This window comes from Manacus candei, unplaced genomic scaffold, assembly GCF_025592945.1.
Source record: "Manacus candei isolate 608988 ecotype Guabito, Panama unplaced genomic scaffold, ASM2559294v1 h1tg000043l, whole genome shotgun sequence".
NCBI lineage: Eukaryota > Metazoa > Chordata > Aves > Passeriformes > Pipridae > Manacus > Manacus candei.
In genome coordinates this window covers 7,809,267-7,835,437 of record NW_026138091.1, presented here as the reverse complement: position 1 = coordinate 7,835,437, position 26,171 = coordinate 7,809,267, and the positions used below count along the sequence as shown (strand labels likewise).

Below are 26,171 nucleotides of genomic sequence, written 5' to 3'. Positions count from 1 at the left end.
TGGTACTGTGACCACTTCCCCGAGGAGCCTGTTCCAGTGCCCAGCAACCCACTGGGTGAAGAACCTCTTTCTGATATCCAACCTAAACCTCCCCTGACGCAACTTCAGGCCATTCCCTCAGGTCCTGTCACTGGTCACCACAGAGAAGAGATCAGTGCCTGCCCCTCCTCTTCCCCTCACGAGGAAGTTGTAGACTGCAGTGACATCTCCCTTCAGTCTCCTCTGGGCTGAACAGACCAAGTGACCTCAGCCTCTCCTCATAAGGCTTCCCCATCTGCATTGCCCTACTTTGGAGGCTCTCTAACAGCTTAAAGTCTTTCTTATATTGTGGTGCCCAAAACTGCACACAATATTCAAGGTGAGGCCGCACCAGTGCAGAGCAGAGTGGGACAATCATGCCCTTCAACCGGCTGGAGATGCTTTGCCTGGTGCCCCCCAGGACACGGTTGGCCCTCCTGACTGCCAGGGCACTGCTGACTCATATTCAACTTGCCATCCACCAGGACCCCCAGGTCCCTTTCCATGGCACTTCTTTCCAGCATCTCATTCCCCAGCCTGTACAAACATCCAGGGTTGCCCCATCCCAGGTGCAGAATCCGGCACTTTCCCTTGTTGAATTTCATATGGTTGGTGATTGCCCAGTCCTCTGATTTGTCACAGTCTCTCTGCAGGGCCACCCTGCCCTCGAGGGAGTCAACAGCTCCTCCCAGTTTTATGTCATCTGCAAACTTGCTTAGTATCCCTTCTAGTCCTTTGTCCAAGTCATTTATGAAGATGTTGAAGAGCACAGAGCTGAAGATAGAGTCCTGTGGAACCCCACAGGTCACCAGTCTGATGTTACACCATTCACTATTGCCATCTGTGCCCAACCCATGAGCCAATTGCTCACCCACCACATGTGTTTATCCAACTCTGTGCTGGACATTTTGTCTAGAAGGATCTTGTGAGAGACAGTATTGAAAGCTTTACTGAAGTCCAAAAAGACCACATCAACTGGCTTTCCTTGATCAGCAAGGTAGGTTACTGTGTCATAGAAGGAAATCAGGCTGGATAAGCAGGATTTTCCTCTCATGAAGCTGTGCTGGCTGTGACCAGTGACAGCATTGTCAGGTGTTTTTCAACACACCTCCCAGAATAATCTCCACCAGGCACTGAAGTAGACTGACAGGCCTGTAGTTTCTGGGGTAGTCCGTGCCCTTCTTGAAAATCAGGACAAGTTTTGCAAGCTTCCAGTCAGCTGGGACCTCTCTGGATTCCCAAGACGGCTCAGAAATCATTAGATTTTGCGATGGCATCAGCCATCTCTTTTACAATTCTTGGATGAATCCCATCAGGCCTCATAGATTTGTAGGGATCCAGCTGGAGCAGCAGATCCCACACCATTTCAGGGTTGACTGGGAGTTGATCATTCTCGCAGTCATGGTCCTCCAGCTCAGGGCACTGAGACCTCCTTGGTCCATTATCTGTGTTGAAGACAGAGGCAAAGAAAGCGTTAAACACCTCTGCCTTGTCTCTGTCCCTGTTTGTGAGGTGACATCCATCCTCATCCTGTAATGGGACAATGCTATTTCTATACTGCCTATTGGCATTAATGTATTTGAAAAAACTCTTTTCCCTCCACATTTCTGGCCAGCTTCAACTCCAGTTGAGCTTTGGCCACACAAATATTCTCCCTGCAGTGGCAAGCAGTATCTCTGAGTTCTTCCCATGTCATGACCTTGCTTCCACTGGGCATACACCTTCCTTTTTTGCCTTATCTCCAAGAGAAGATTCCTGTTCAACCAAGCCGGCCTTTTGCCTCACCTGCTTCACTTCCAACATTTGGGAATTGCCTGCTCCTGTGTCCTTAGGAGGTGATGTTGAAAAAGCGACCAGCACTGATGGACCCTAGCACCTGCAAAAACATTTTCCCAGGGGACCTTACTCACTAATTCCCTGAGCAGCCTGAAGCCTGCTCTCCTCATGTCCAGCATTGAGGTTTTGCTGGTGCTTTTCCTCCTGCCAACAGAGATTTCAAACTTGATCCCTTTGTGGTCGCTGTGGCCAAGAGGGCCACCAGTCTCCAATTCCCTCATGAGATCCCCTCTGTTGACAAGCAGCTGATCAAGGAGGACATCCTTCCAAGTTGACTCCCTTAGGGCCTGTTCCATAAAGTTGTCATACAGATTTTTAAGGAATCTTCTTGCTGGGTTGTACCAGCTGTGTGATGCTGCCAGTTAATTTCTGTCAAGTTGAAGTCTCCCATAAGGACAAGGGCAGTTGACTTGGAAGTGTCCCTTAGTTCCTCAAAGAATAATTCGTCAGCGTCAGCATCCTGGCTAGATGGTCTGTAGCAGACTCCCACAATGACATTTACATTATTTGTTTGCCTCTTGATTCTTACACAGAGGCTCTCAACTGTGCCAGTGCCAACTGTAAGCTCTGTACATTCTAACCCTTCTATTACATACAGTGCCACCCCCTGCTTCTTCTGCCCTGCCTTTTCTCTCCCGAAGAGCCTGTAACCAATATGTGGACCTGAAAATGTGCTTGTGGATTTTTCCTCATATTGTGGTCCCAGTCACAATGGGATGTTTGCTGTACCTGTAGTTGGGTACTTCCAGATGGAAAGACAGCTGCCCCTAATTGTCTGAGGCTCACAGTGACTCACATCTGGAATCACCTCTTATACCTAAAAAGTAGCTTATTACTGTAATAAGGATTGAACTAAAGCTGAAAGCATGCTGCTTATCTAAAGAGATTCCCCAGTTGTGCTTCTTTCAAGTGCTGCATGTTGTTGTCACTGTGAAGAATTTTGTAGTGACTGTTTCCAGAGCACGTAGAATCCTTTCAGTAGGAGGGTTGTACCATGCTACTTTCCCAGTCTGACATGGAGTAAATGACTTCAAACTTTGTCTTTGCTCCACAGTTAGTACTCATTGTAGCATTTTTAGTTTTGGAAGTATCTGTGACGATGTGTGAACATGTGAAGTGGGTGGGAGAAATTAATTGGTTTCTCTGAAAGCTAGAATGGTGTGTGGTAACAAATTGAGTGCTTATAATTGCATGAGGATATAAGGTTGCCACTTGGGTTCCTGAGTGTAGGAATACTACCTTTATTAGGTGTGCTAGCATGAACTGGATAGTTCTGAATCATTTCAGAAGACTTGCTTTAAACACCATAATACTGGTAACATGACTGTGACTCAGAAAATAACATGTTTGCTGTTTGTATGAAAAATGTTATATTAAAAACTCCAGTACGGATTTGCAGTATTCAGGTAGAAATATCTTCCTCTTATAGATGGTGATTCTCAGTCTCTCAAGGAACATCTTATTGATGAGCTGGACTACATCCTTTTGCCGACTGAAGGCTGGAATCGGCTAGTTAGCTGGTACACGCTGATGGAAGGTCAAGAGCCAATAGCACGCAAGGTACTTTCTAATTACCTGCTGGGATGAGTATGATTCAGATATAGACCTGCAAATACGCAGGAGTTGCACAAGAATTTATTAGCAGATAATAAGTCCTGACCTGTGATAATCATACAGACAACTCCTGCTTTAGATGCTTATTGATATCTAATTTTTATTCAGATTTTAGAGGCTTAAGTGTTTAATATTGAGAAAAGGGGATGCAAAGGATTTAATACTTTCTTTTCCTGGAAATAAGTCCTCTTAAGATCTCAAGAACAATTTGCTTTAAAAGCTTTTAAGTCTATTAATGAAAATATTTTTGTAATTGAGTAAATAGAACTGTATTGAGTGTATTAGTGAAAAGCCGAGCTCTAATAGTGTTAACATTGGCAGAGTAATTGGTAGTTTCTTTTCTGGTAAACCCAGTCTTTTGTGCACAGCAGCTTGCTAAGGGAGTTATTTCTTTAAGCAAAAAACTTACCTCAACACAAGTAGTAGGCCATGGCATGGTGGATATTGTGGCACTCCATTGGAATGAGATACTTAGAAATTAACACCTTTAGATTTATTTATGTTTGCTCCAGCACATAGCACACTTATAACTACAGTGATATGACATTTTACCAGTTTATTGATAATAAAATGGCCTTCTGTTTATATTATTTCTTAAGATTTTCAGGGTAGTGATTACGATTTCATCCTCACTGGACTGAATTACTTAAGTTTTAAAATACATTTTGGTATGTTTACCATTTCTATATTGATCATTACAGCATATTCTTTCAGTTACAGGGATCTTTATTTGAATTCCTGCAAAACTGCTGAAAGAATATTAGGATTAGAATTTAATTTTATGACTTCTGGTGTAATACAACTTTTTTTTCTTCCTATGATATGACAATGGTCTAAATGCATGCATGCTGGCTGCTTACTTGAAGTCCACTCTTTTCAAACAAATGCCAGATACAGCTGTAGAAGAAATTTTGTGTCTTCAAGATTCATTTGGTCAGCAATAGAAGTAGTTGGTCGAGGCTTTTTTAATGGTAATACAATAAATTATTTTTTTTTTCTAAGAGACATCCCTGCAACATCTCTGTCTTTTTCTGTAGTTCTGTAAGACCTAAACTCCAATAAAATAACTCTCCTTTTTTAAAAATATATCTGTTATCAACTTGTTACTGTTTTTTCTGAAGATGGATTTCAGCAAACTGAATAGTCTTCCATCGTCGTGGTAAAGCAAAAGTTCTGTAATTTTTTCAATTTGGGGGAAAAGTGGAGGGAGACAGAAGTGAAATTAGAGTAATTTCCCTTCTACTTGAAAGGAACTAACTGGAAATATACATGCAGTATAATGAGTGGCCAGGTAAACTGGCCTAGCTTCATTATTTTCCACCAATGTGAACAGCAGTTATTCTCTGAGAAGAAGTATTCCAGTTCAGCATTTTTCTTTCTGCTGTTTTTGTCATTCATGATTCTTTTTCCTGTCTGCCGTTATGGTTTTTTTTCATAAAGGTGGGATTATACTTTTCTTTCATCCCCTTTGTTACATTAACTATTTTTGAAATGTGGATCCAAATTTTAAATTGATAAAATATTGTACTTGATCTATGTCAAATAATGTTATGACTTTTTGTAGTAGAATGTGGTGATGCTACCACACAGTGTCTGTTTTTATTCTTAGAAGTGTCGTAGCCATACTGCACAGTTTTGTTTACTGCAGCTATTTTGTTCTTATTCTAGTAGATGAAAACTAAGCTGCTCAAATTAAGATGCATTTTTATTTAAATGTAGTTTTTGACAGTCATTAAAGCTAAGGCAAGCAATGTAATAATTCACTAATTTTTTCATTTTTTTTCCTATGGCACATGCGTACAAGTTATATTTGTACAGCAGATCTCTCCTAGCAATTAGCTGGTGGCGCTTTTTTTAACTGTATTTGTCAGATGTATCACATATCAGGCTGATGGTTATTTTTGGAACAGTCTACATGACTAAGTGTACTGCAGTTACACTTTGGAAGATCAAAAGGAAAAACATTTAAGAGGTGACCCTGAATACTTTTTTTATATATTTTACTTTTATTAAAAAAAAAATCTGGTATACTTAACTATTTTGTGATAGGTGATACAAAAATGAACATATAATAAACAACTGGAAAAAGTAGGTAAAATTTCAAATTAATGTATTCATTATTGAAATGTAAGTGGAAGATTTGTAGGTTTTGTTTAAAAATGTAATATTCAGATTTTATTAGTGTGTATTCTATTTTGGGTAAACATTCTTTAACTGTGAAAATTAGTTCTTCATGTTCTGTGGAAGTAGTATACAATTAATGTATTTTGAAATAAAATAACTTTTGGTGGTTTTTATATTTGGATTGAGTATCTTATCTTTGGGTTAAGGATGAATATTTGTCATTTCTACTGTACTTAGCACTTTGAAAGTCATGGTGGTGGAGTTATACACAGGAAAGACAATCATCGTCATGGAAGAAGTTACTTTCTAGTTTACTGTATTTCTGAAAAGCTATAGGAGAATTTTAGTTATAGTTTTTAGCATTTATTGAGTGTCATCTATTCACTCAACTTCAGTTTCATGAAGAGTTCTCAAAGTTACTTTGAACTGTGTGTATATGAAAACATACTTGGACTGATACCTGATCCCATTCTGTTTTTCAGGTCGTTGAACAGGGTATGTTTGTAAAGCACTGCAAAGTAGAAGTGTATCTAACAGAATTAAAACTTTGTGAAAATGGAAATATGAACAATGTTGTCACACGAAGATTTAGTAAAGCTGATACAATAGGTACGCACAACTATTTTTAAAAATATGTGGTTGATACTTATATGTGGTGTCAAGTTCTGAATAGGTTTCTAGGTAAATGATGGATGGGTATTGCGACCATTAAAAAGGATGGGAGTAATTTTGTTTGGGTCAAAGTTAAAAGTTAAACAATTTAGAATATTGGAGTGGTTTAATACAATTTTAAGAATGTAATTGTGTGTTTTATTATCTAAACATCTGTATTAACTTTAGAGGTTTGAGCTTGTAAGGAAGTGAGCGGTGTGATATTGTTTATTGGATTTCATAGTACTTTTTCTTTGCTTTTGGTGGATAGGAAATATATTTTCATGTGTTTCATTAAGCAACACGATTTAGCCATATATATGAAGAGAAGAGTATATTACAAAACACAAGAATGAATGTAATTCATAAATTAATGGCTAAGGGTGACCTACAAAGGCAGTATTCTTTGGGTTGTGAAGTGGTAGGCCAGGCACAATCTTTTACGGTAACTGAGTTTTCTATTAAACCTTTAATTTACCTTTAAATCTTTAACTTACCTTTATTTGTAGTTATTTTGACTGCTCATTGAGCATTCTATCATTGTTTGAAACTATATTTTGATAACATATTTGACTTTGAAAATAATCACAGTATATGCAAAGATATTGCTGATCACAGAAACTCAATTTTTGATGTATTTGTGCATGTGTATCTGAGATAAGAGTCTTTCAATCATCTGTATTTGTGCAGTTAGAATTGTACTTTGTGCCCAGCCATCACTTTGTTTACATTTCTTGACAGCAACATAGGTTTTTTTAGGTTTTGCTTCTTTTTACATTATGGGTAGTGACTTATACTTACTACCCTTTAATTCTTTGCAGATTGTTTGCTTTAGAAACTGAGTCATTTTGCTTTGTTAAATTTAAATCTTTAAGTTAGAAAAGGAATCACTACTTGTATTAGAATAAATACTTAAAAATTGTGAAAATTCTCCTCAAAACAAGACTACAAGTATCGTATGTTAATTGGCCTTCTTGAGATCTGGTTTAACGTGGGAAGATGTACTTCATTGTTCTCTAAGGAAACCCAGAAACTTGAAAAAAGTAGTCTAACATTATCCTTCCCTTAGGACCAAATGCAAGCTATTTTGCAGCTATACTGAATTTAATTGTATCATTGGAATTTTAGGTAATGGATGAATTTCTAATATTTTCTTTCTCTAATCAGAAGCAGGGCATTTTGGAATTACTTACTTGAAGGTGTATTCATTTTTCTTGGCAAAGAGAGAATTACAGTTATGAGAAAATTGTCAGAAAGGTAATAAGAAGCAGTCAAACTCACTGACAACCTCTTTCCAGACACTGGCCTTATTTGCTTTCCTGAGATGTGGATGATATGCTCCTGGAAGCCTTTAAAAAACATGCCCTTTCTGAAGCTGAAGCTGTGCTTCTTGTGCAGAGCACAAAGCAGGACCATCCTAGTCAGGACAACAAAGGAATGTACCTTAGAAGCAGAGCTAGAAAAAATTAAACCCACTTTTTAAGAGTGAAAAAATAATCCCTCTTATCGTCCATTAGTAAGATGGTAATTTATTTTTTTCCCCCCTTCTCCTTACCTCAGATATATTTAAGGCAGTTCTGGAATTCATCAAATACACAGCAGAGATGCTCATTATATCAATAAATAATATGCAAGAGGGATCTTGCAGGATCTTGATTACTTTTCACCCTTCCTTGTATATTCTAGTAAGAGATGTATTTTTATTATGGTTGCAGAAGACTTGTAGTACAAAGGAGTCAGTATCAGCCCCACTGAAATGAGTGGACATAAGGTACTATGGTCTTTTCAAGAAGTTTTAATTTTTCTAGCCACCATCATTGATTATATTATCTACTGCCCTCAAAAAAATCAGTACAAGACCTTCCTTAATTCACAAAAGCAGAGGAATATCCTAAGTACAGTATAATACCTATGAGTCTTCACATATGTGTTATTCCTGGAATACCTGTGCTTTTCCACTAAAATAGAAGGCAAACTAAGCTGTATGTCAATAAATAAGTACGAAGTAGGAAAAAGTAATGACAGTCATTCTCTTGGGATGGTACTAGGAACATCTGACATGTTCTTTGGACCTTCTTGGGAATCTCCTACAATTGAGGACTCTTGCCTTGGAGACAGTGCATATTGACTTTGAGGCTGATTGATGTCTAACTCTTTTGGGGGAGAGAGGAAATGAGGAAGGAAAATGAGCTAGATGGAGTTCAGGCAACATTTCAGCTGAGTTGCTGATCCCAAAGAACATCAGGACTTCTGAGTGAAAATCAGTTAGTGATCCATTCACGAGTCACTAATGGGAAAGTATGATAGGACAAAGTAGTCATCAGCTAATATGTAAGGGTTTTACAAAACACAGAATGTAAGAAACACTAGCCTCTGTTACAGGTGAATAGGAGTCAGGTTTTATCTGCAATGCCATAAAATAATTCCAAAATTGAGCTGATAAACTTCACAGAAGATTACACCAATGGCTCCACACCTAATGGACTTTTGCTAGCAAATGATCTTAGCAAATGGCTTTGATTCATCTTTCCCTTTATTCTGCTGCAGAATACAAGAATATAAAACTTGCCATCCTTGAGGACTCTTTATTCTGGGATCAGTGATTAGACTTTTCCTTCTTTATGAGGGAGCGATTACTGATTCATAGTAAAGATTGATATCTCAACATTAACTTAATATCTCAGGGTTTTCTCTATCCAGTATTTGTGATAGCACTATCCTTTAGGAGCCAGGGTGTACTTGTATTGGAGCCCACTGAACTTCTCCAGTGTCTTATTAAGACTGTTCCAGGGAGTTTTTCAAAATAGCACTTAAAGCATGCAGCTGTTTTTATAGATGAGCTAATTTTTAAGAATATAGGATATAACCTGTTTGGAATCCATAACCTTTGACTCTCAAACTGAACTATCTGAAATTGTGTGCGTACAGCTGATGGAGTGAGAGGCATCTTTAAAGGGCAGTTCTTCCTGTCTCTTTTAGACATCATCCTAGTACTAATAATTTCATACATTGGGTGTATATAACTGCAACTCCCCAGGGAATTGGTGGAGTCACCATCCCTGGAGGTGTTAAAGAAGTGACTGGACATAGCACTTAGTATTATGGTTTAGTTGATATACTGATGTTCGACGCAAGGTTGGACTTGATCTTGAATGTCTTTTCCAACCTCAATGATTCTGTGATTCTAGGAGAGGAGAACCCCCATACACAACATTCCTCAAACCATACCTATTTGATATGTTTTCATTTAAGCTGGAACAGGCACTTTTACCTTAGATCATAACCCTGTAGTCCAGTAATACTTGCTGGGGATAGAAGGAAGAATTATAAAGTATGCAATGGTTATGTTCATGGAACTATGGAAAAGAACCTTATTTTCACAGTCTCAAAATTGGCATAATAGTCAAGTGGAACATGTGCTTCCCAGAGTCTTGGACATAATGTGTAGTTGTCCAGTAAGACTAGTGCTCCCTGTCTCGTAACAGTTAGTGAGGCAGGAATATGTTAAAAATTAACATAATAAATGTTAACTTAGTACTTACGATGAGTATGAGCTGCAATGCTCAGATAATTAAGTTGTCCTTAATAAGAATGAAAAGTTATATTTTGTAAATTCTTTAGTGAAAGCCATGGATAAATCTGGATTTTCTACTTTTTTTTTTTTTTTTTCACAAGATTGATGAGTAGATTAGTTCTTAGATTCACATTTAATTATTTGAATTCACTGGTTGAAAATTGATTCAGACAGTGACTTTTCTTTTTGAAAGTCAACAAATCAAATAAGTCTGTTACCTTGTTGATAGCATCTATCTTGCCTACATATCACCTCTGTTACAAAAACAGATGATCCAGTCTAACATTTGCTTTCAGACTGAAATATGTGTTAACCAGTATAGAAAGAAATTGTATTCATTTGCCTACAATATATACAAAGATTATATTGGCCAGTTGTCATGCATTTCACAAGACAATGGCTGGATTTTTGCAAGGTATTTTAAAGTTTCAATTTGACTTTTTATGCTTCACGTAAGAAGGGAGCAAGGGGAGCTGACACACTAGTGTTTTATCCTTAGGCTTCAGAGGAGTGTCTTTCAGAGAGTTTACAGTACCCATTTTTATAATTGTACTTCCAGTGATCATCAGGAATAAAGTGTAGATTTCTTGACTCCCCCTTTGTTTTCTGTGTCAGCTGTTATGAGATGTAGCTGCCATGGGGCTTTATGACTCTACCAATTAAAAAAAACAGTTAAGCGAGATTGCTATAGTGTAGCACTGTACACATTTGTTAAAAAAATAGCTCTTTTATAAACTCTACTTTTGTGTAAGGAGAATAGAGTTAATTAAGAATTTCTTGAATTTCAGTTGTAGACAACAGTTATGGTACCTTAAAATTATGTAACACTGGTTGTATTTCTGTCAGGTAGAGTAGGAGCTGATAGACCTTTTTACATTAAATCTTTCAGTTATGTAAATTCTTTCATCTTCCTTTTAAAATAAATTTATGTGCTTCAGTTTTACAGAGTTGTCATTAATTCCTGTGAACAAGTATATTAAACTTTGTGCATGTATGTTGTGGTTCATGCTAATTGCACTGGGATATGGGCAGTAGAAAAGCAGAAACTGAAAAGGATTTGATTTAGGGAGAGGAAAAGAATGTCTTGCACTCCCTGCACCTGGTTTTACTACCACTCTCATTTCTTATAATTTGCTACCTACCCACACTCCTCTGTTAGCACACTCTAAGGAATGAATAGATGGATGCTAAGGTGGCTCCTGTCATCTGTTATCAACTTGTCTTTATTTGTCTTATTCTTGCTTTACTAAGAATCACATGCTGAGTTGGAAGGGATCCACAAGGATCATAGAGTCCAACTCTTAGCCCCTCGGAGGACCATTGCCAAGAGTCACACCATGTGCCTGAGAGTATTTTCCAAGCACTTCTTGAACTCTGTCAGGCTTGGTGTTGTGACCACTTCCCCAGGGAGCCTGTTCCAGTGCCCAACCACCCTCAGGGTTGGAGAACCTCTTTCTAATATCCAATGTAAACTTCCCCTGACAACTTCAGGCCATTCCCTCAGGTCCTGTCACTGGTCACCACAGAGAAGAGATCAGTGCCTGCCCCTCCTCTCCCCTCACGAGGAAGTTGTAGACTGCAATGAGGTCTCCCCTCAGTCTCCTCTTCTCCAGGCTGAACAGACCAAGTGACCTCAGCTGCTCCTCATACAGCTTCCACTCAATGTCCTTCACTATCTTCATTGCCCTACTTTAGAGGCTTTGCCTGATGCCCCCCAGCACACTGTTGGCCCTCCTGGCTACCAGGGCACTGCTGACTCATATTCAACTTGCCATTGACCAGGACCCCCAGGTCCCTTTCTATGGCACTTCTTTCCAGCGCCTCATTCCCCAGCCTGTACAAACATCCAGGGTTGCCTCATCCCAGGTGAAGAATCCGGCACTTTCCCTTGTTGAACTTCAAATGGTTGGTGATTGCCCAGTCCTCTGACTTGTTAGGGTCTCTCTGCAGGGCCTCCCTGCCTTTGAAGGAGTCAGCAGCTCCTCCCAGTTTTGTATCATCTGCAGACTTGCTTAGTATCCCTTCCAGTCCTGCATCCAAGTAATTTATGAAGATGTGGAAGAGCACAGGGGCCAGAATAGAGCCCTGTGGAACCCCACTAGTGACAGAGATTCAAGAGGCAGTAAGCTCCTACTGTTTCCAATTTAAAGGCAAGCAAACTAAAAACTTCCTTTGTGTCCTACAACATGAGGCAGTTGCACGACAATTTCTACAGTTTCATTCATATTTTGAATATGAGGAAATGGATTCTGATGCTTTATTTGCCTTGTACTGTTTGTGTATTGAAATGCTAAACTTGTGTTCTATCTCTTACAAAACAGATACAATTGAAAAGGAGATAAGAAAAATCTTCAATATTCCAGGTGAAAAAGAGACCAGATTGTGGAACAAATACATGAGTAATACTTTTGAACCTTTGAATAAACCAGACAGTACTATACAGGATGCTGGTTTATACCAGGGACAGGTACAGTGAAATATTATTTGTGGATTTATATACATTTATTTTTTTGCTCATAAGAATGTAGCTGTACCCAATAATTCTTACTTTTTTTTTAAATGAAATTGCCTCCTAATAGATTTTACTAGGGATAGAGGATTTTATAAGCAAATTTGCTGAAGTAAAAGTGGACTTTGTGTGTATTTTCAGGATTAAAGATTAGTTTAACTCTCCTGGTGAATTAAAATTAAAATTTGAAAATTGCTTTTCAAACTTAAATTTTAAATTTATCAAATTTTACAAAATTGCTGACATAACTTTGGTAAAACCTGAAATAAAAAATTATTCCTAGGATGTGGGATATGTTCCTATAATGAAACTCAAAATTTGAAGAACTTTTTAGGTACTCTAAAAGAGTAATGTCTTCTAGTCAAATTCCACTGTTCAGATTTCAGAAATAAAGTAAGAAGAGATGAAAATATTTTAGATAAGAATGATAGAGGCACAAGAGCTTGTAAATCTGCTTTAACATGAGACTATATTATCACTTTAAAGTCATCACTTTATAGGCGAATTTCTCACAAGAAATTTTACCTTTCCATATCCATATAAAGAACAAATACTGAGTGTTAAACTACACAAATATAAACGTGAACAGATTGAGTAATTTGATCGATAGAATAGCTTCTCATACTATTACATTGATTCTTTATTCTCCAGATAGAGTTGAATGTTTTTTCAACAGCTGTAGTTCGTGCTGTCATGCTGCAAATATGAATGGATGAAATTTGATGGAAGGAATTGTAGGTGCAATTATATTAAAATATTTCCTTTTGCCTTGAAATACTAGACTCTAACCTACTTACCGGCAGTATTTATGCTATGTTTCAGTTTTCTTTTATGTCATGGAAGGTAAGTAATCAGTGCAACAAAATAACTTCTTGAACTATTGTGCCCTTTAGCTTCATGCTGCATGCACTTAAACCCTCACACAGGTAATTTTAACGATGCAGAGGTCCTGTTGGAAGAGCCCACATCTCCCATAAAAGATTTGCATCAAAGATGGAACTTGCAAATTGCTCTATCCCAGTGAAACATTAACTATGAAGCAAGCATGGTCTAATAAAGCCATGAAAAGATCTCTAGGTGACATCGGTACTTTGAGCGAAACAAATATTGTTTAAAGCAGAGTTTAACCATTGTTTGTGAAAATGTTAAATGTCATGGGAGGCCATATGTGTTTGGTCAGTTGCACTTGCTGACACACACGGTTGTTATTTTTCTTGCTGAGCTTCCCAATCTTACAATAGTTATTCTGACTATTACAGTCTGTCTAACCTAATAGTTATTTTTTACTGTGTATGTGATTGAATAAATTAATGTTTCGAATTTATCAGTTGATATCTGAAGCAAACCTTTATGGGTTCCATTGAACTTTTAAGTCTAAATCTACTTTTATTTAGTAGTCTCTGAGAGCCAGTCAAGGAAGTATGGAAGAATCTGTCTTATGTGACCAAAGATGGCAGACTACTCTTTTCCGGATACAAAGCTTGTTTTAAATGTCACGGCCTATTGTATTCAGACTGAAAATGTGGTTACATCTTCAAGTGGCAGAATGACTTATACAAAAGGTTTTGAGCATTAGTACATATGGGAATTTATGTCGTTGTGTAGGCACATACAGGCATAGCATGGCAGTTAATTAGTGTGTTGAAACATCAGTATACAGTTGTGCAGAATTAGTTGAATTGGAAATCAGGAGTTGGATTCAGTTTAAATATTGAAGTCTAGTTGCCATTTCAAATGATCTAGCTGTCTCAGCTGTCGATCCAGAAAGGCATGAGCTGCTTGTAGGTCCTGTGTCATATCTGCCGGCGTAGGGCAGATACCACAAATACCCAAAGGGGTTTAAAATGGCACCTGATGCCTGTGTTGGAGACTGAGTGTTCTTACTCTGTTTTTTACCAATAACAACTTGAATTAAATTAATTTCATTAGCCTACTGTCCCATTGAAAAAGTAATATTTGATAAATGCTTTTATAAAATATACAGAAGTAACCAAACAGATATGATTTTAAGGCTATCAAAGCAGAAAATAGTTTTGTTTGGGTGGTTTTGGTTTTTTTTCCTATTGATTTGTGTGAGGCAAAATTTCTCCAGGAATATTCCTTCCTTAACAGGGCTGTTGTATAGACATGTGATTTCTGTAGATTCATAGGTGCTGTTTGAACATTGCAGGTCATCTTCTGACCTCTTTGAGAAATAAGTGGCTTACCATTTCATCCATGGTTTGTATAGGAATAGATATATTAAGTGGCTTGCACAAAGTTGCACAAATTAAAAAGTGTGGAGGAAAAAAGTGGAGAGAGGAAGGGGCAGTGTAATTGGATGGAATATTCTTGAATGTTAGTGAATAGTAACTTAAATAGCAAGTCTTTTCTGTCTCAATCACATGCTAGCAAATCCATTATAAAGAGGAATAGAGAGCTATCTACTGATATTTTTATTTCAGTTTTCTTCTTACTCCTTTTGTGGTAGGTCCTTGTGATAGAACAGAAGAATGAGGATGGAACATGGCCAAGAGGTCCTTCAACTCCTAAGTAAGTTATGAATTCCAGTCATGTGGTTCTCTGTAGCTTAACTGTTTTCATGTTACTTTGCTTTATTAAAAAAAAAAATCTAATTTTATAAGTGGCATTTTATTTTGAAAATCATCCTTCAGATGTTTTAGTTGAAAATATGATGAATATATTTGTTGTGAGTGCTGTGCATTGTAGAACATAACATAATAATGGTGAATTCCTGCATATATGTTGCTTAATTTTGTTGATTTCAACCACTGATATATATTATCCTGCTTAAAAATAGAAAAAAATCCATATTAGGAAACTGTAAAACTTAGCTTATTTTATTCAGATTTCTGTTTCAAAGCTTAGTGTATCTGTTAGGTGAACACAGATATATGTATTTTATCAATATTTTTCTTATATGTAAATGTTCTCATGGACAACTTGTTCCTTCTCCTCCAGAGAACAATATTTACACACATAGCTTATTCAAATTGCAGCCTACATTACCATCATGTTGTGTTTGTTCTTTGTTGGACTGTCATCAGTTAACACACTATGATGATGTTTTTCTTTTCTGTTCTTCCTACTGCCATTATCAACAGCACTTTGATAATGGCAAGTGAGTAGAAAGATTTGTGTGTTTTTCCTCATTTAGATGGATAAACTTTTTTTAATATTGTTTCCAGAATCTAAATCTGTGTTTTGTTGGTTTTGAAGAACAGTTGGAACTGGTTACTAGTAAATTAACATGATCTCAGCCTTACAAATAATTAACTGTGTTTTTCCCCTTTGTTGTCTGGTTCTTGAAAATATCTTTCATAAGTTGTTTTAAATTCTCTTTATTCCTTTTGAGATTATACATTTATGGGAACGTCACCTATTTTAAAACATTTTTTATACTATCATTGCTTATCACTTGAAGGACAGAGATTCTTTGTCTTTGGTGTTTTATCTTGAGCACCTTTATTGGGAACACTAGTTTCTATTAAGTTATTTAATGAAATCTGAGTTCAATTTAAGCTTAGTATGAACAGTTTAATCTTACTTAGCAAGATGTTATAGCACAAGGAATTGGGAATGTGGAGCAGTGGAAAGAATGGGATGCTAAGTATTTGAAGTTTAATCTTTGACCTCAAAAAGCATCCAGTAGAAATTTAAATTCTTAGTCAAATTTTAGATGCAGATTTTGAAGGTTAAAAGAACTGCAATAACTCACCATCATGGATTCTTTTGGAGGTTTTGGTAGGAAGATATTCTGCTGGTGGTACCTGTTTTTATTCTGCCAAACTTCTTTTCCACTTTAAGGAAAATATTCAGGAGCAGTATATAAATTCAATAATATCTCCTGAAAAATGTGTGCTCTGACCACAAACCAAATGGTAATTGAAAATGCTGGTATCAGAGGAGGTTAGAAGAAAATGAGCAAATGAGGATGAATAGTTTTACTGTCAAGTTGGGGTGTGGTTTTGAAATTTGGCAACTCTCAGATTGAAATGTGGTATTCAAATGTCCTGTAATAGTAGAAGGTGTGCAAAATTTAGTGGATTCAAATAGCAACTGTCAACAGACAGTAGTTGGGGACAAGTTTTTACACCTGTTTAAAACTTTATGAACAATTTAATAAATGAAGTTGTTTATATCAGCTACTGGGATATTTGTTGTTCAGGAAGGTTGGCTTCTGTGAAACTTTTTTAGAGGGCTCATACTGACTTTTCCTGGAGTGTCTTTAATGTCATCTGCTCCCAAAACAGGTATTACTTAGCATTAATGGGCAGTTTTGTAGAAAATTTTGTTGTACTAACTTGTCTGAGTAGTTGTCTTCTCAGTGTCATACGTGTGACAAAATTACACAAACGTACAGGTCCCAGTTGCTTTGGTAGCTTAGTTGCTACTGATCCCAGTATTTGAAAGGAGACTTGTGATCTGTGTGCAGACAACTTTTTTTTATATCTGTATCCTTCTGTGGGAAATTATTCCACAGAAAAAACAACCAATCCCATTTGAATGGTTCATTATTGTTGAGACGATGTTTTAAACTAAGATATAAAGAAAATCTAAGGTTGAAGTTCAAGTAACTTAAAAAACTTCTACAAAATCTAGTTTCTTACGTTCAGAAAAAAATGTACAACGGTTAAAACCTTTCAGCCAGTCTGTGATTCTAAAACGTGAGACAAGGAGAAGCAAGGAACTTAAGTTTTGACATTTTATGAATTAGCAAATGAATAGCCATGACAAGGTTTCTGTTAGTTTTCTGTTAAGAAGTTTTTACCTGTCCATATGCAAATATAAAAGCAAGTCAGAGAAACATACAAAGAATCTATATATTACTAGTGAATTTCCTTCTAATTTTAAAAAAATGTTGTTGCTGCTTTTTTTAGAAAACTTAATACACGTTTTAAATCTGTTGATCCATCCAAAAATGCTTCTGATATGGTAAAAAATTAAGAATTTTTAATTCATCTGTAAACCTATATCTATGTGTAATAAAAGCAATAGATTTAATTCTGACACCTTTTTTTTTTTTTAGACTTCACTGTGGAGTAAGTCAACCTAATCAAATAGCTGGCTACTTTGCATAATTTACAGATGGTTTGCAGCTAACTTTAAAGCAATTTTTGCATGGAAAAGAGAATACATTGTTGGTAGGGGGGTTTTTGACCATACAAAAACTTGAGAGTGTACACATTCATAGCTTTTTTTTTTTCTCCTTGTAATAATAAATGTTTTCTTATAATATTTGTCACATGGAAAGTTTTTTCACATTTTTTTTTTCTCATTGAAAACTGTATGCCCTTATCTTGGAAAAACATTAAAGACTCTTTCTTGATTCTTTTCGGTCGCTGAGCTGGATCCCATAATGTTTTTTAAGAGGAGAAAAAGTGGATAAAAGATGCTTAGCTGTGCTTTTTTGAAAAAAGATAATGGTTGTTTATCCAAGTTTTTTAGAAAAAAATATCCATACATCTTCAAAGGAAAAACTGTGTTTGTCTACTGAAATGAAAACTATCATCTTTAACAAAGAGATTTAAAATCAAGTTTCTTTCCCTGAAGCAGTTGATATGCAGACAGGTGCGCCTTTCTACTGACTTTTCTGTAAAAAAGATAATTATGGAGAATAGAACTAACTGGGGACTTACTCTGATGTCTTAAATTGTAAAAGCAAGAACTGTTAGAGCTTGTCTGCCAGTCAAGAGCTGGACTGCCATTTGCTGATGCATAATAACTTGTGGTCTGAGATGCTGTGAGTAAACATCAAACAGTAGTAATGTTCAACACACATTTTCAAGTTAGTTTAACAAACATGTTCATTAATGTCAATTAATGCAGAGTTGAAAAGCTCTTAACAAATGCATACCCTGAACATTATTCTTTTTTGATTGCTGAATGTTAAAATATCAACCTTTCATGGAAATCCCCCAAGAAAGTGTGATTAGCTAAATTAGATGGATTTTGTAAGAAGAGAATAGTATAAACTGTAGTAGGTGAAACATACTAAAGCTTGCTTTAAAATTGTATGTTAGCCTGTATATAGCCACAGCTTCACAGAATAAGAGTCCATGACAACTGAAAGACCTCTCAAGGTAATCTCTTCCAGTCCCCCTACTCAAAGCATGGGCAGCTGGAGCAGATCCAGGCACATCTGAGTATGACTGTACTGCACAGCCACTCTACTCAACCTGTTCCAGTTTTCAACCACCCTTGCTGTAAAATAAGTGACAGTTGATCACTTTTTTTTCTCTTTAGGAATATGGCCTTCAATTCCATCTGAACATATTCCATATTCAGATGGAATTTTATTTATTTCAATTTTTACCTATAGACTTCTGTTCTTTCACAGGGCACCACTGAGAAGGGTCTTTGCTCCATCTTCCTAATTCCCTCCCATTAGGTATTTATACAGTTGATAAGATTGCCCTGGAGTCTTCTCTTCTCCAGGCTGAAGAGCCCCAGCTCTCAGCCTCTCCACAAAGGTCAGATGCTGCAGTCTTTGATCACCTTTGTGGCATCTCACTGATCTTGCTCCAGAATGTCCCCATCCTTCAGGTACTGAGGAGCACAGAAGTGGACCCAACACTCTAGGGGTGTCTTGCCTATGCTAAGTGGAGGGGAAGGACCACCTCCCTTGACTTGCTGGCAATGCTTTTCCCAGTCTAGCACACTGAGCCAAAGTGGTTGGCCCAAGGACACCCTGCTGGCTCATGTTCAGCTTTTTGTCCAGCAGGACTCCAGGTCACTTCCTGCCAAGCTGCTTTCCGTTTGGTTACCTGTTCCCCCAGGGGCAGAATTGAGTGATTTTCACTTACACTTATGTAACCCATGCTTCATCTGCTTGTCTGTGAGGGTGTTGCAGGAGACACTGTTGAGAGACTTAGAAAAGTTGAGATAAGCCACATGTTGCTTCTCTCTCGTCTGCCAAGCTACTAATCTCATCATAGAAGGCTGTCAGGGGCCCTTTTCTCTCCAGGGCTGTAACCCATGGGGCTCATCCAAGCAGATCCCTGAAAAGGTTAAAGTCTACTCTCCAGAAATCCAGGGCTGTGTTACTGATTTCTACCATGCTCTCTCTCAGGATCTTAAATTTCACCATCTTAAGGTCATTTTGGCCAAGGCCCCAACCTTCACATTCTCAACTACTTCCTCCTTGTTTTTTAAGTATCAGATCCAGCCAAGAACCTCTCCTTGTTGGCTCTTCAGTTACTTGCATCAGGAAGTTGTCATCACTGCATTCCAGAATCTTCCTGCATTTGTTGTACCCTGCTGTATTGTCCTACCACTAGGTCCCCTGCAAGGGCTAGGGCTTGTGAATGTTAGGCTTCTTCAGTTTGTCCAAAGAAGTCTTATCTGCCTTTTTTTTATCCTGTTCTGGGCAGTGTATAGCAGATGCCCACAGATTATTAGAGGAAAAAGGTTGTTCTGGTTACAGTTGTTTTTGCTGATGTCCATATTTATGTTTTTGGTCACTAGGGGAACTCTAGTGCAGTTTAACTGTAGGGTTAATGAAGTATATGGGCAAGTCAGTACGTAATGTGACTTATTGTCTCTTTTGGCATAGGACTACAGTAAAGTGGGTTTTTTTAACCTGCCTTTTGCTGCAGGGTTTGTTTGTTAGATCGTTAAATGTTACTTTTCAAACTTATCTCTTGCATAGTTCCTGCTGCTGTTCTAGCTGTGTTGAGAATTTGTTTTACTCCTGTCCTGCATGAGAGAACAATCCATTTACTGACTACTGGATTTTTTACAACACAGAGTTTAAAATTTATTGTTTTTGTCAAGTAAGTAACTGTATTCTTTGAACATCTTGCTGTGGTGTGTTAACACCACAGTAACATTAATACATACTGTAGTTAGTACACTACAAAAAGTACTGCTTTGTCTTAGAACCTTGTATTTAAGAAATAATTGAGTTTTGTTGCACACTAGCTTTTTCATTTTGTCTTAAGAGATTCCTAAGTCATAGCAGTTGTTTTATGAGTAGATACATTTGATCATTCTTTTCTGCTTAATTTTAAAGGCATAACTGAAGTATGGCAATACATTCAGCCTTAGCACTTACAGTCTTTTCGGGTTTTTTTTATTATCCTTGCTTTGATTTTTTTTTGTTTGTTTATTTTAAATGATGGGGGTGGTTACTGCCAATGTTCTTATGAAGTTTTCCCAGAAGTATTGAAATATATTAAGAACTGGAAGAGCTAAGAATGAATTCTGTTCTTCTCTGTACACAGTATTTGGCAATGTAAGCAGCCATCATCAAGCAGAAAGGCTGCACATCTCAGGGTGTTCAAGGATCTCTAACTAATTTACCTGTAGCACTTCGTATTTGATATCAAAATGCTGTCAAAGACTAAAACTACTGATTGTCATAAACAAATTAATTTATATTTTGGTGGAAACCAGACTTTTATGTAGCTTATTCTGGTTTCTTTTAGCTTTCTTGCACAACAATTAGACCTTGAGTTTTTTAAATTTAAAACTGTATTGCATTTGAATTTGGCTTAAATTATATAAAAGCTTCAAATTTGTTTTGAAAAGTTCAATTTCGGTTCAAAATCACTCAGATCAAATAGTTTCTAAGACAGTTACATGTATGAATGTCATAATTTAACTTTTTTCTTGAATTTAGGTAGGGTTAAACTGACTTCAGTTTGATATCTTTCTTGTGGACACAGTCCATGTATATTACTTCTCTGAAGATGATGTTCAAAGTGGATGATTTAGATTGATAGAGGAAATCAGCAGGAAAGCTTTGTACATGTTGATCAGAGTACTTTAAATATTAACTAACATGTTCTTCACATGGTGATACATAGAATCATAGAATGGTTGAGGTTGGAAGGGACCTGAAAAGATCATCTAATTCCACCCCCCTGCCATGGGCAGGAACGCTTTCGACCACATAAGGTTACTCAGAGCCCCGTCCAAACTGGCCTCAAAAACTTCCAGGTATGGGGCAACCACAGTTTCTCCAGGTGGCCTGTTCCAGTGCCTCACCACCCTCACAGGGAAGAATTTCTTCCTAACATCTGATCAAAACCTACTCTCTTTCAGTTTAAAGCCATTCCCCCTAGCCTGATGACCACGTGCCCTTGTAAACAGTCGCTCTCAAGCTTTCTTGTAGCCCTCTTAAGCTACTGGCAGGCTTCTCTAAAGTTTCTCTGGAGCCTTCTCTTCTCCAGGATGAGCAGCCCCAATTCTCAACCTATCTTCAGAGAAGTACTCCAGCCCTCTTATCATCTTGTGGCCCTGCTCTGGACTCACTTCAGCAAGTCTGTGTCCTTATGTTGGGGCCCCAGAGATGAACACAGTACTCCAGGTAGGGCGTCACAGGAGCTTTACAGAAGGGGAGAATCACCTATCTTGAACTGATGGTCACACTTCATTTGGTGTAGCCCAGGATGCAGTTGGCTTTCTGTGCTGCAAGTGCACGTTGCTGGGTCATGTTGAGCTTCTCATCAATCAACAGGCCCAATTCTTTATCCTCAGGGCTGCTCTCAATCCATTCTCAGCCCAGCCTGTACTTTTGCTTGGGATTGCCCTGACCCAGGTGCAGAACCTCGCATTTGTTATTGTTGAACTTCATCAGGTTTGCACAGGCCCACCTCTCAAGCCTGTCCAGGTCCCTCTGGACGGCATCCCTTCCCTCCACCAGCTCACACACACTGAGTGGTGTCAGCCACACCACTCAGCTTGGTGTCATCAGCAGACTTAATGAGTGCACTAATACCACTGTCCATGTCACCGACAAAGATGTTAAGCCACACCGGTTCCAATACTGACCCTTGAGGATCACTGGTCTCCAGTTGGAGCTGTTGACCGCAACTCCTTGAGTGTGACCATCCAGACAGTTCCTTATCCACCAAGTAGCCCATCTGTCAAATCCGTTTCTCTCCAGTTTAGAGACAAGGATGTCATGTGAGACTGTGTAAATGCTTTGCAGAAGTCCAGGTAGATGACGTCAGTTTTCCCTCATACACCACCTCTTGTAACCCCACTGTAGCAGGCCACCAGATTTGTTCAAGTTTTGCCCATAGTTGGCAGCATGTTGGCTGTCACCAAGTACCTCCTCGGGTTTCCTGGTTGGGTGGCCTGTAGCAGACCCCCACTATAAATGTCACCTGTCTCTGTCCTTCCTTTAAACCTTACACATAAGCTCTCTGTCAGGTCCTCATCCATTCCCAAGAGGAGCTTCATGTACTCCAGCTGGTCATTGACAGAGGGCAACACCACCTCCTCATCTCCCCTACCTGTCCTTCCAAAGAGCCTGTATCCTTTCATTCCAACACTCCAGCCACAGTAGCCATCCCACCACTTATTACCAGTGATGGCAGTAAGATCATTGCACTGCAGGCATGTGCACATCTCTAACTCCTCCTGTTTTTTGCCTGTGCTGCATGCTTTTGCATGGAGATGTGTAAGTTAGGCCCTCCACAAAGGTGACTTACTGGCTGCAGTGGCTGGAATTCCTTTGTGCCATATTTCAGGTTCACTCCTACTGACCTGCAAACCATTGCCAGGCTCTGGCCAGCTCTTACTAGCTCTGGCATCAAATTGTTATGATTGGGGTGGATTGATTTTTTCCCCTCCCCCAGCAACTTTTCTGTTGGAAAATTAATAGAAAGTTGAAAATAAATGTGAAAATGTACTCAGGAAAATTTCCTGTGTAAAAATGTTTATCTCCTTGCAGAGTTGAGTTCTTGAAAGGTGCTTAAAAAGTCCTGAGCATGCAGAATTTCTTCTCTTATTATTGTGATATGTATTTCAAAGCTTTTCAATGATAGCTATAACTCCAATCAGTTGGAGTTGCATAGGACCTACAAAAACATGAAGATGCCTGAATTCTTTTGAGTATTTAGAGTCTTTTCCTTGGTTACCTGTAAGATTTGATCAAAAAAAGAAAAATGCACTGCAAGATAGTTGTAAATATTGTGTTTAATTTTCACATTCAGAGGGTCTTTGTGATGAAAATGATCAGTATTCTTGTGCTTTTTAAAATAGTCTTAAACCATGGGGATGAGTGTTAATGCTTTTGCTTTAGACAAAAAAGGTTTTTAAAGATTATTAAGTGTTGGCCATAATATCCTGAAATTTTTTTAATATTACTGAGACAACTTTAATTAAATGGTTTCATACTGCTGTTAAGCTAACCTTGAAAAATATGTATCTTGATCATTTTTGTATCTCATCTCAACATCCATTTAGGTTGAAATGAAAAATTAATAAAATTTCCATGTTAGAAACTTTACATTTTAGGTTTTAGAAGATCAAAATACCTATAGTCATACTATAAACTGAAAACTATATTTTTAGCATAGTGGCCTGTGATTTCTTTTGCTTTTTAATAGCTCTGTTTCTTCAACAAGTTATGAAAGTGTAAAGTACTGTGAAGTATTTCGTGTTTTAAAGGATGGATTCTGAAGGCTGCATGTCCTGGGTATTTTTAGTGCTTTGCCCACTTTTTGGAAAGTATTTCTTTTCCATACTTGTTTATATGCTTTGTTCATTTATTATCTTTCTTTCATAGTTTTTAGTATCTCAGCATTTTTGTCTAATTTATCATTTTCATATTTTTAAAGGTCCCCAGGTGCATCCAATTTTTCAACTTTACCAAAGATTTCTCCATCTCTATCAAATAATTATAACAACATGAACAACAGAAAGTAAGCAATATACCTTAAAACATTATTTAATTTAATCACCCTAGTGTGACATAAACAAAGTTTGATGTTTTATAGCTCCTAGCTTAAGGATTTTGAATTGCTTTGCAATATTGGCTTGTGAATTGTTGCTGGTCACTATTTCAAAGTGTAGGTATTGTAAAACTGATACCAGGAAATGAAACAGCATTAAAGATGTTTATAACTCTTAGTCTTCAGTAGGGAAGACACTAAAAGGAATGTTGAGCATTGTAAGAAAATGTATAAATACTTCATTTAGAATTTATCATTCTAGAAATACATTGTTGTTGTTATTATTACCCTGTCTGAATTTAAATGGACAACAAAAAAGTATAAACTGCTTATATTTATGGTGGTCAGCTTTTCCCATACTTACTGCTCCTAAGGTATGAGAGGAGCGTATGTGACATCACACATGGATTTGAAATCATGACAGCTGAAGTGTTTTAGATGTAATGTAACCAGCAGCCTAACTTCTGTTTGTTAGTGCAGGAAGATTTGAAAGAGATGAGTCTGTGGGCTTGAATATTACAGTGAGCAAAAACTTAGTAAAAAGCTTCTCACTTTTATGGGTTTTCTCCTTTATATTCCAAATTAGAAGTTTAATAAAGAATGTAATATAACTCTAAAAGAAGAGCTTTCATATTCCAGTGGCCAACTTTGTGTGTAATTTTTGGGGTTTTGTGGTTTTTTGTTGTACACAACTGTAAAAAAAGTTGGTGAATATAGAAAAACATGGAATTATTTCACTTTAACAGATAATGGAGCATCTTTCAAATGCTTGAAACCAGAGAGCACTCGTCTTTAATGCAAGCTGGGGGAAGTTGAAGAGCCCTATTCTTACAATTCATTCAAATTTTTAATATTTTTCCAAACATGCATTTTGTGATCAAACATGAAGATGTTAAATATTAAAGGTGACATAAGTATTAAATATCTTATACAATATTTTCCAGTTAAATACTGCACTTATCAGAAGTGATTTTTCCTAAGGGGTGAAGTGTCACTTGTGCTTCTACCAATTGTGAGTAGCCCCAACTCTCACTGTTGAACAGTTGAAATCCATGTATTTAACTGCAGTCTTTTGTACTCCATGTGTGACTGTGTAGTAAATAAAAGGAATATTGTATCTATGATTGTGTGAAAAGTTACTTGATCAGAGCTGACTTCCAGCTGAGAACTAACCTCTCCTTCCCCCAGTGCTTAAGCAAAAGGCAATTGTAATGCCAAAACCAAAACTTAACAGCTACTTTTTCCTAGAGAGCAGCCATTTTAAATAAAGCCATCAAGGCTTTCCTAATTTTTTTTAAAGTTTTTTTTGTTTTCTTTTTTTAATGTTAGCTTCTTGCTAGTGATCCTGTAGTTATTTTTAGAAAGCACTTAGGAAACCTGTTGCCAATTCTTGCAGCTTTTAAAGATAGTTTGTTCACTTACATTATCTGATTTTAATTTTATTTCTTGATTTATTTTGGAGACAAAATGTGAGCTTTTAGAACTTTAGGAAAAGTTCTGGGGTTTTTTGGTTTATTTGCTTTGGGGTTTTTTTTGGTGTGTTTTTTTTGGCAAGAGGAGTTTTGTTGGATTTTTTTGGTTGCATTTTTTTTAATTTTATGATTTTCAACAGAAATACATGTACAAGGAAGTAATATAAAATTCAGATTTGATAAGGAATTGGTCCTTTCAAGTGCTTTAACTGTAACTTAAACATTTGTAAATCCACTAATAGGTATGTGAACTCTGTAGTGTTATGAAATACTAGCCATTTTTCTCTTATATATCAAAACACAGTATATCTGGATATTAGGTAAGACTGATATTCAGTGCAGAAGTATATGGTTTCCCTTACAATGTAGTGATCCAATTATGATGAGTTTAAAAGAAATACTTTAAAAATCACAAATTAATAATACAAGATATAATTCAGAAGAATCTTTAGCAGCACTTCTGTCAGAATACAAGTTCAGTCATATGAAGTCAAATACATTTATAAACTTTGTACTTTAAAGTACACACTGTTGCATTAAGAATTTTTAGCTTCAAAAGGTAAATGGAAAGATACATCTCTATTTAATTGTATTCTATCATTGTGGGTTAAGATCATTTGCTTCTATGTTCTCTTCTTCTCACAAACATCTTCCTGTCTAAGAAAGCACTTATTTTTCATTAATTA

General features: G+C 37.1%; 1 protein-coding gene across 7 annotated transcripts in view; it reads left to right on the top strand.

Annotated features, from left to right (window-relative positions):
• The window catches only part of USP15 (ubiquitin specific peptidase 15), a 61,620-nt gene that overhangs the window by 12,056 nt on the left and 23,393 nt on the right, over positions 1-26,171 (top strand). For 3 of the 7 annotated variants that reach the window (XR_007905929.1, XM_051795762.1, XM_051795767.1), the window contains exons 3-7: positions 3,284-3,414; positions 6,075-6,201; positions 12,139-12,284; positions 14,797-14,858; positions 23,900-23,983. Coding sequence is in view for 6 of the 7 variants with exons in the window: in XM_051795762.1 (XP_051651722.1) it covers positions 3,284-3,414; positions 6,075-6,201; positions 12,139-12,284; positions 14,797-14,858; positions 23,900-23,983 (550 nt within the window). In the remaining variant the exon portion in view is untranslated. Of the gene's footprint in view, positions 1-3,283; positions 3,415-5,311; positions 5,441-6,074; positions 6,202-12,138; positions 12,285-14,796; positions 14,859-23,899; positions 23,984-24,759; positions 25,385-26,171 lie in introns of those variants that run through there. The other 4 variants (XM_051795768.1, XM_051795765.1, XM_051795766.1 and 1 more) reach the window with 4 other exon arrangements.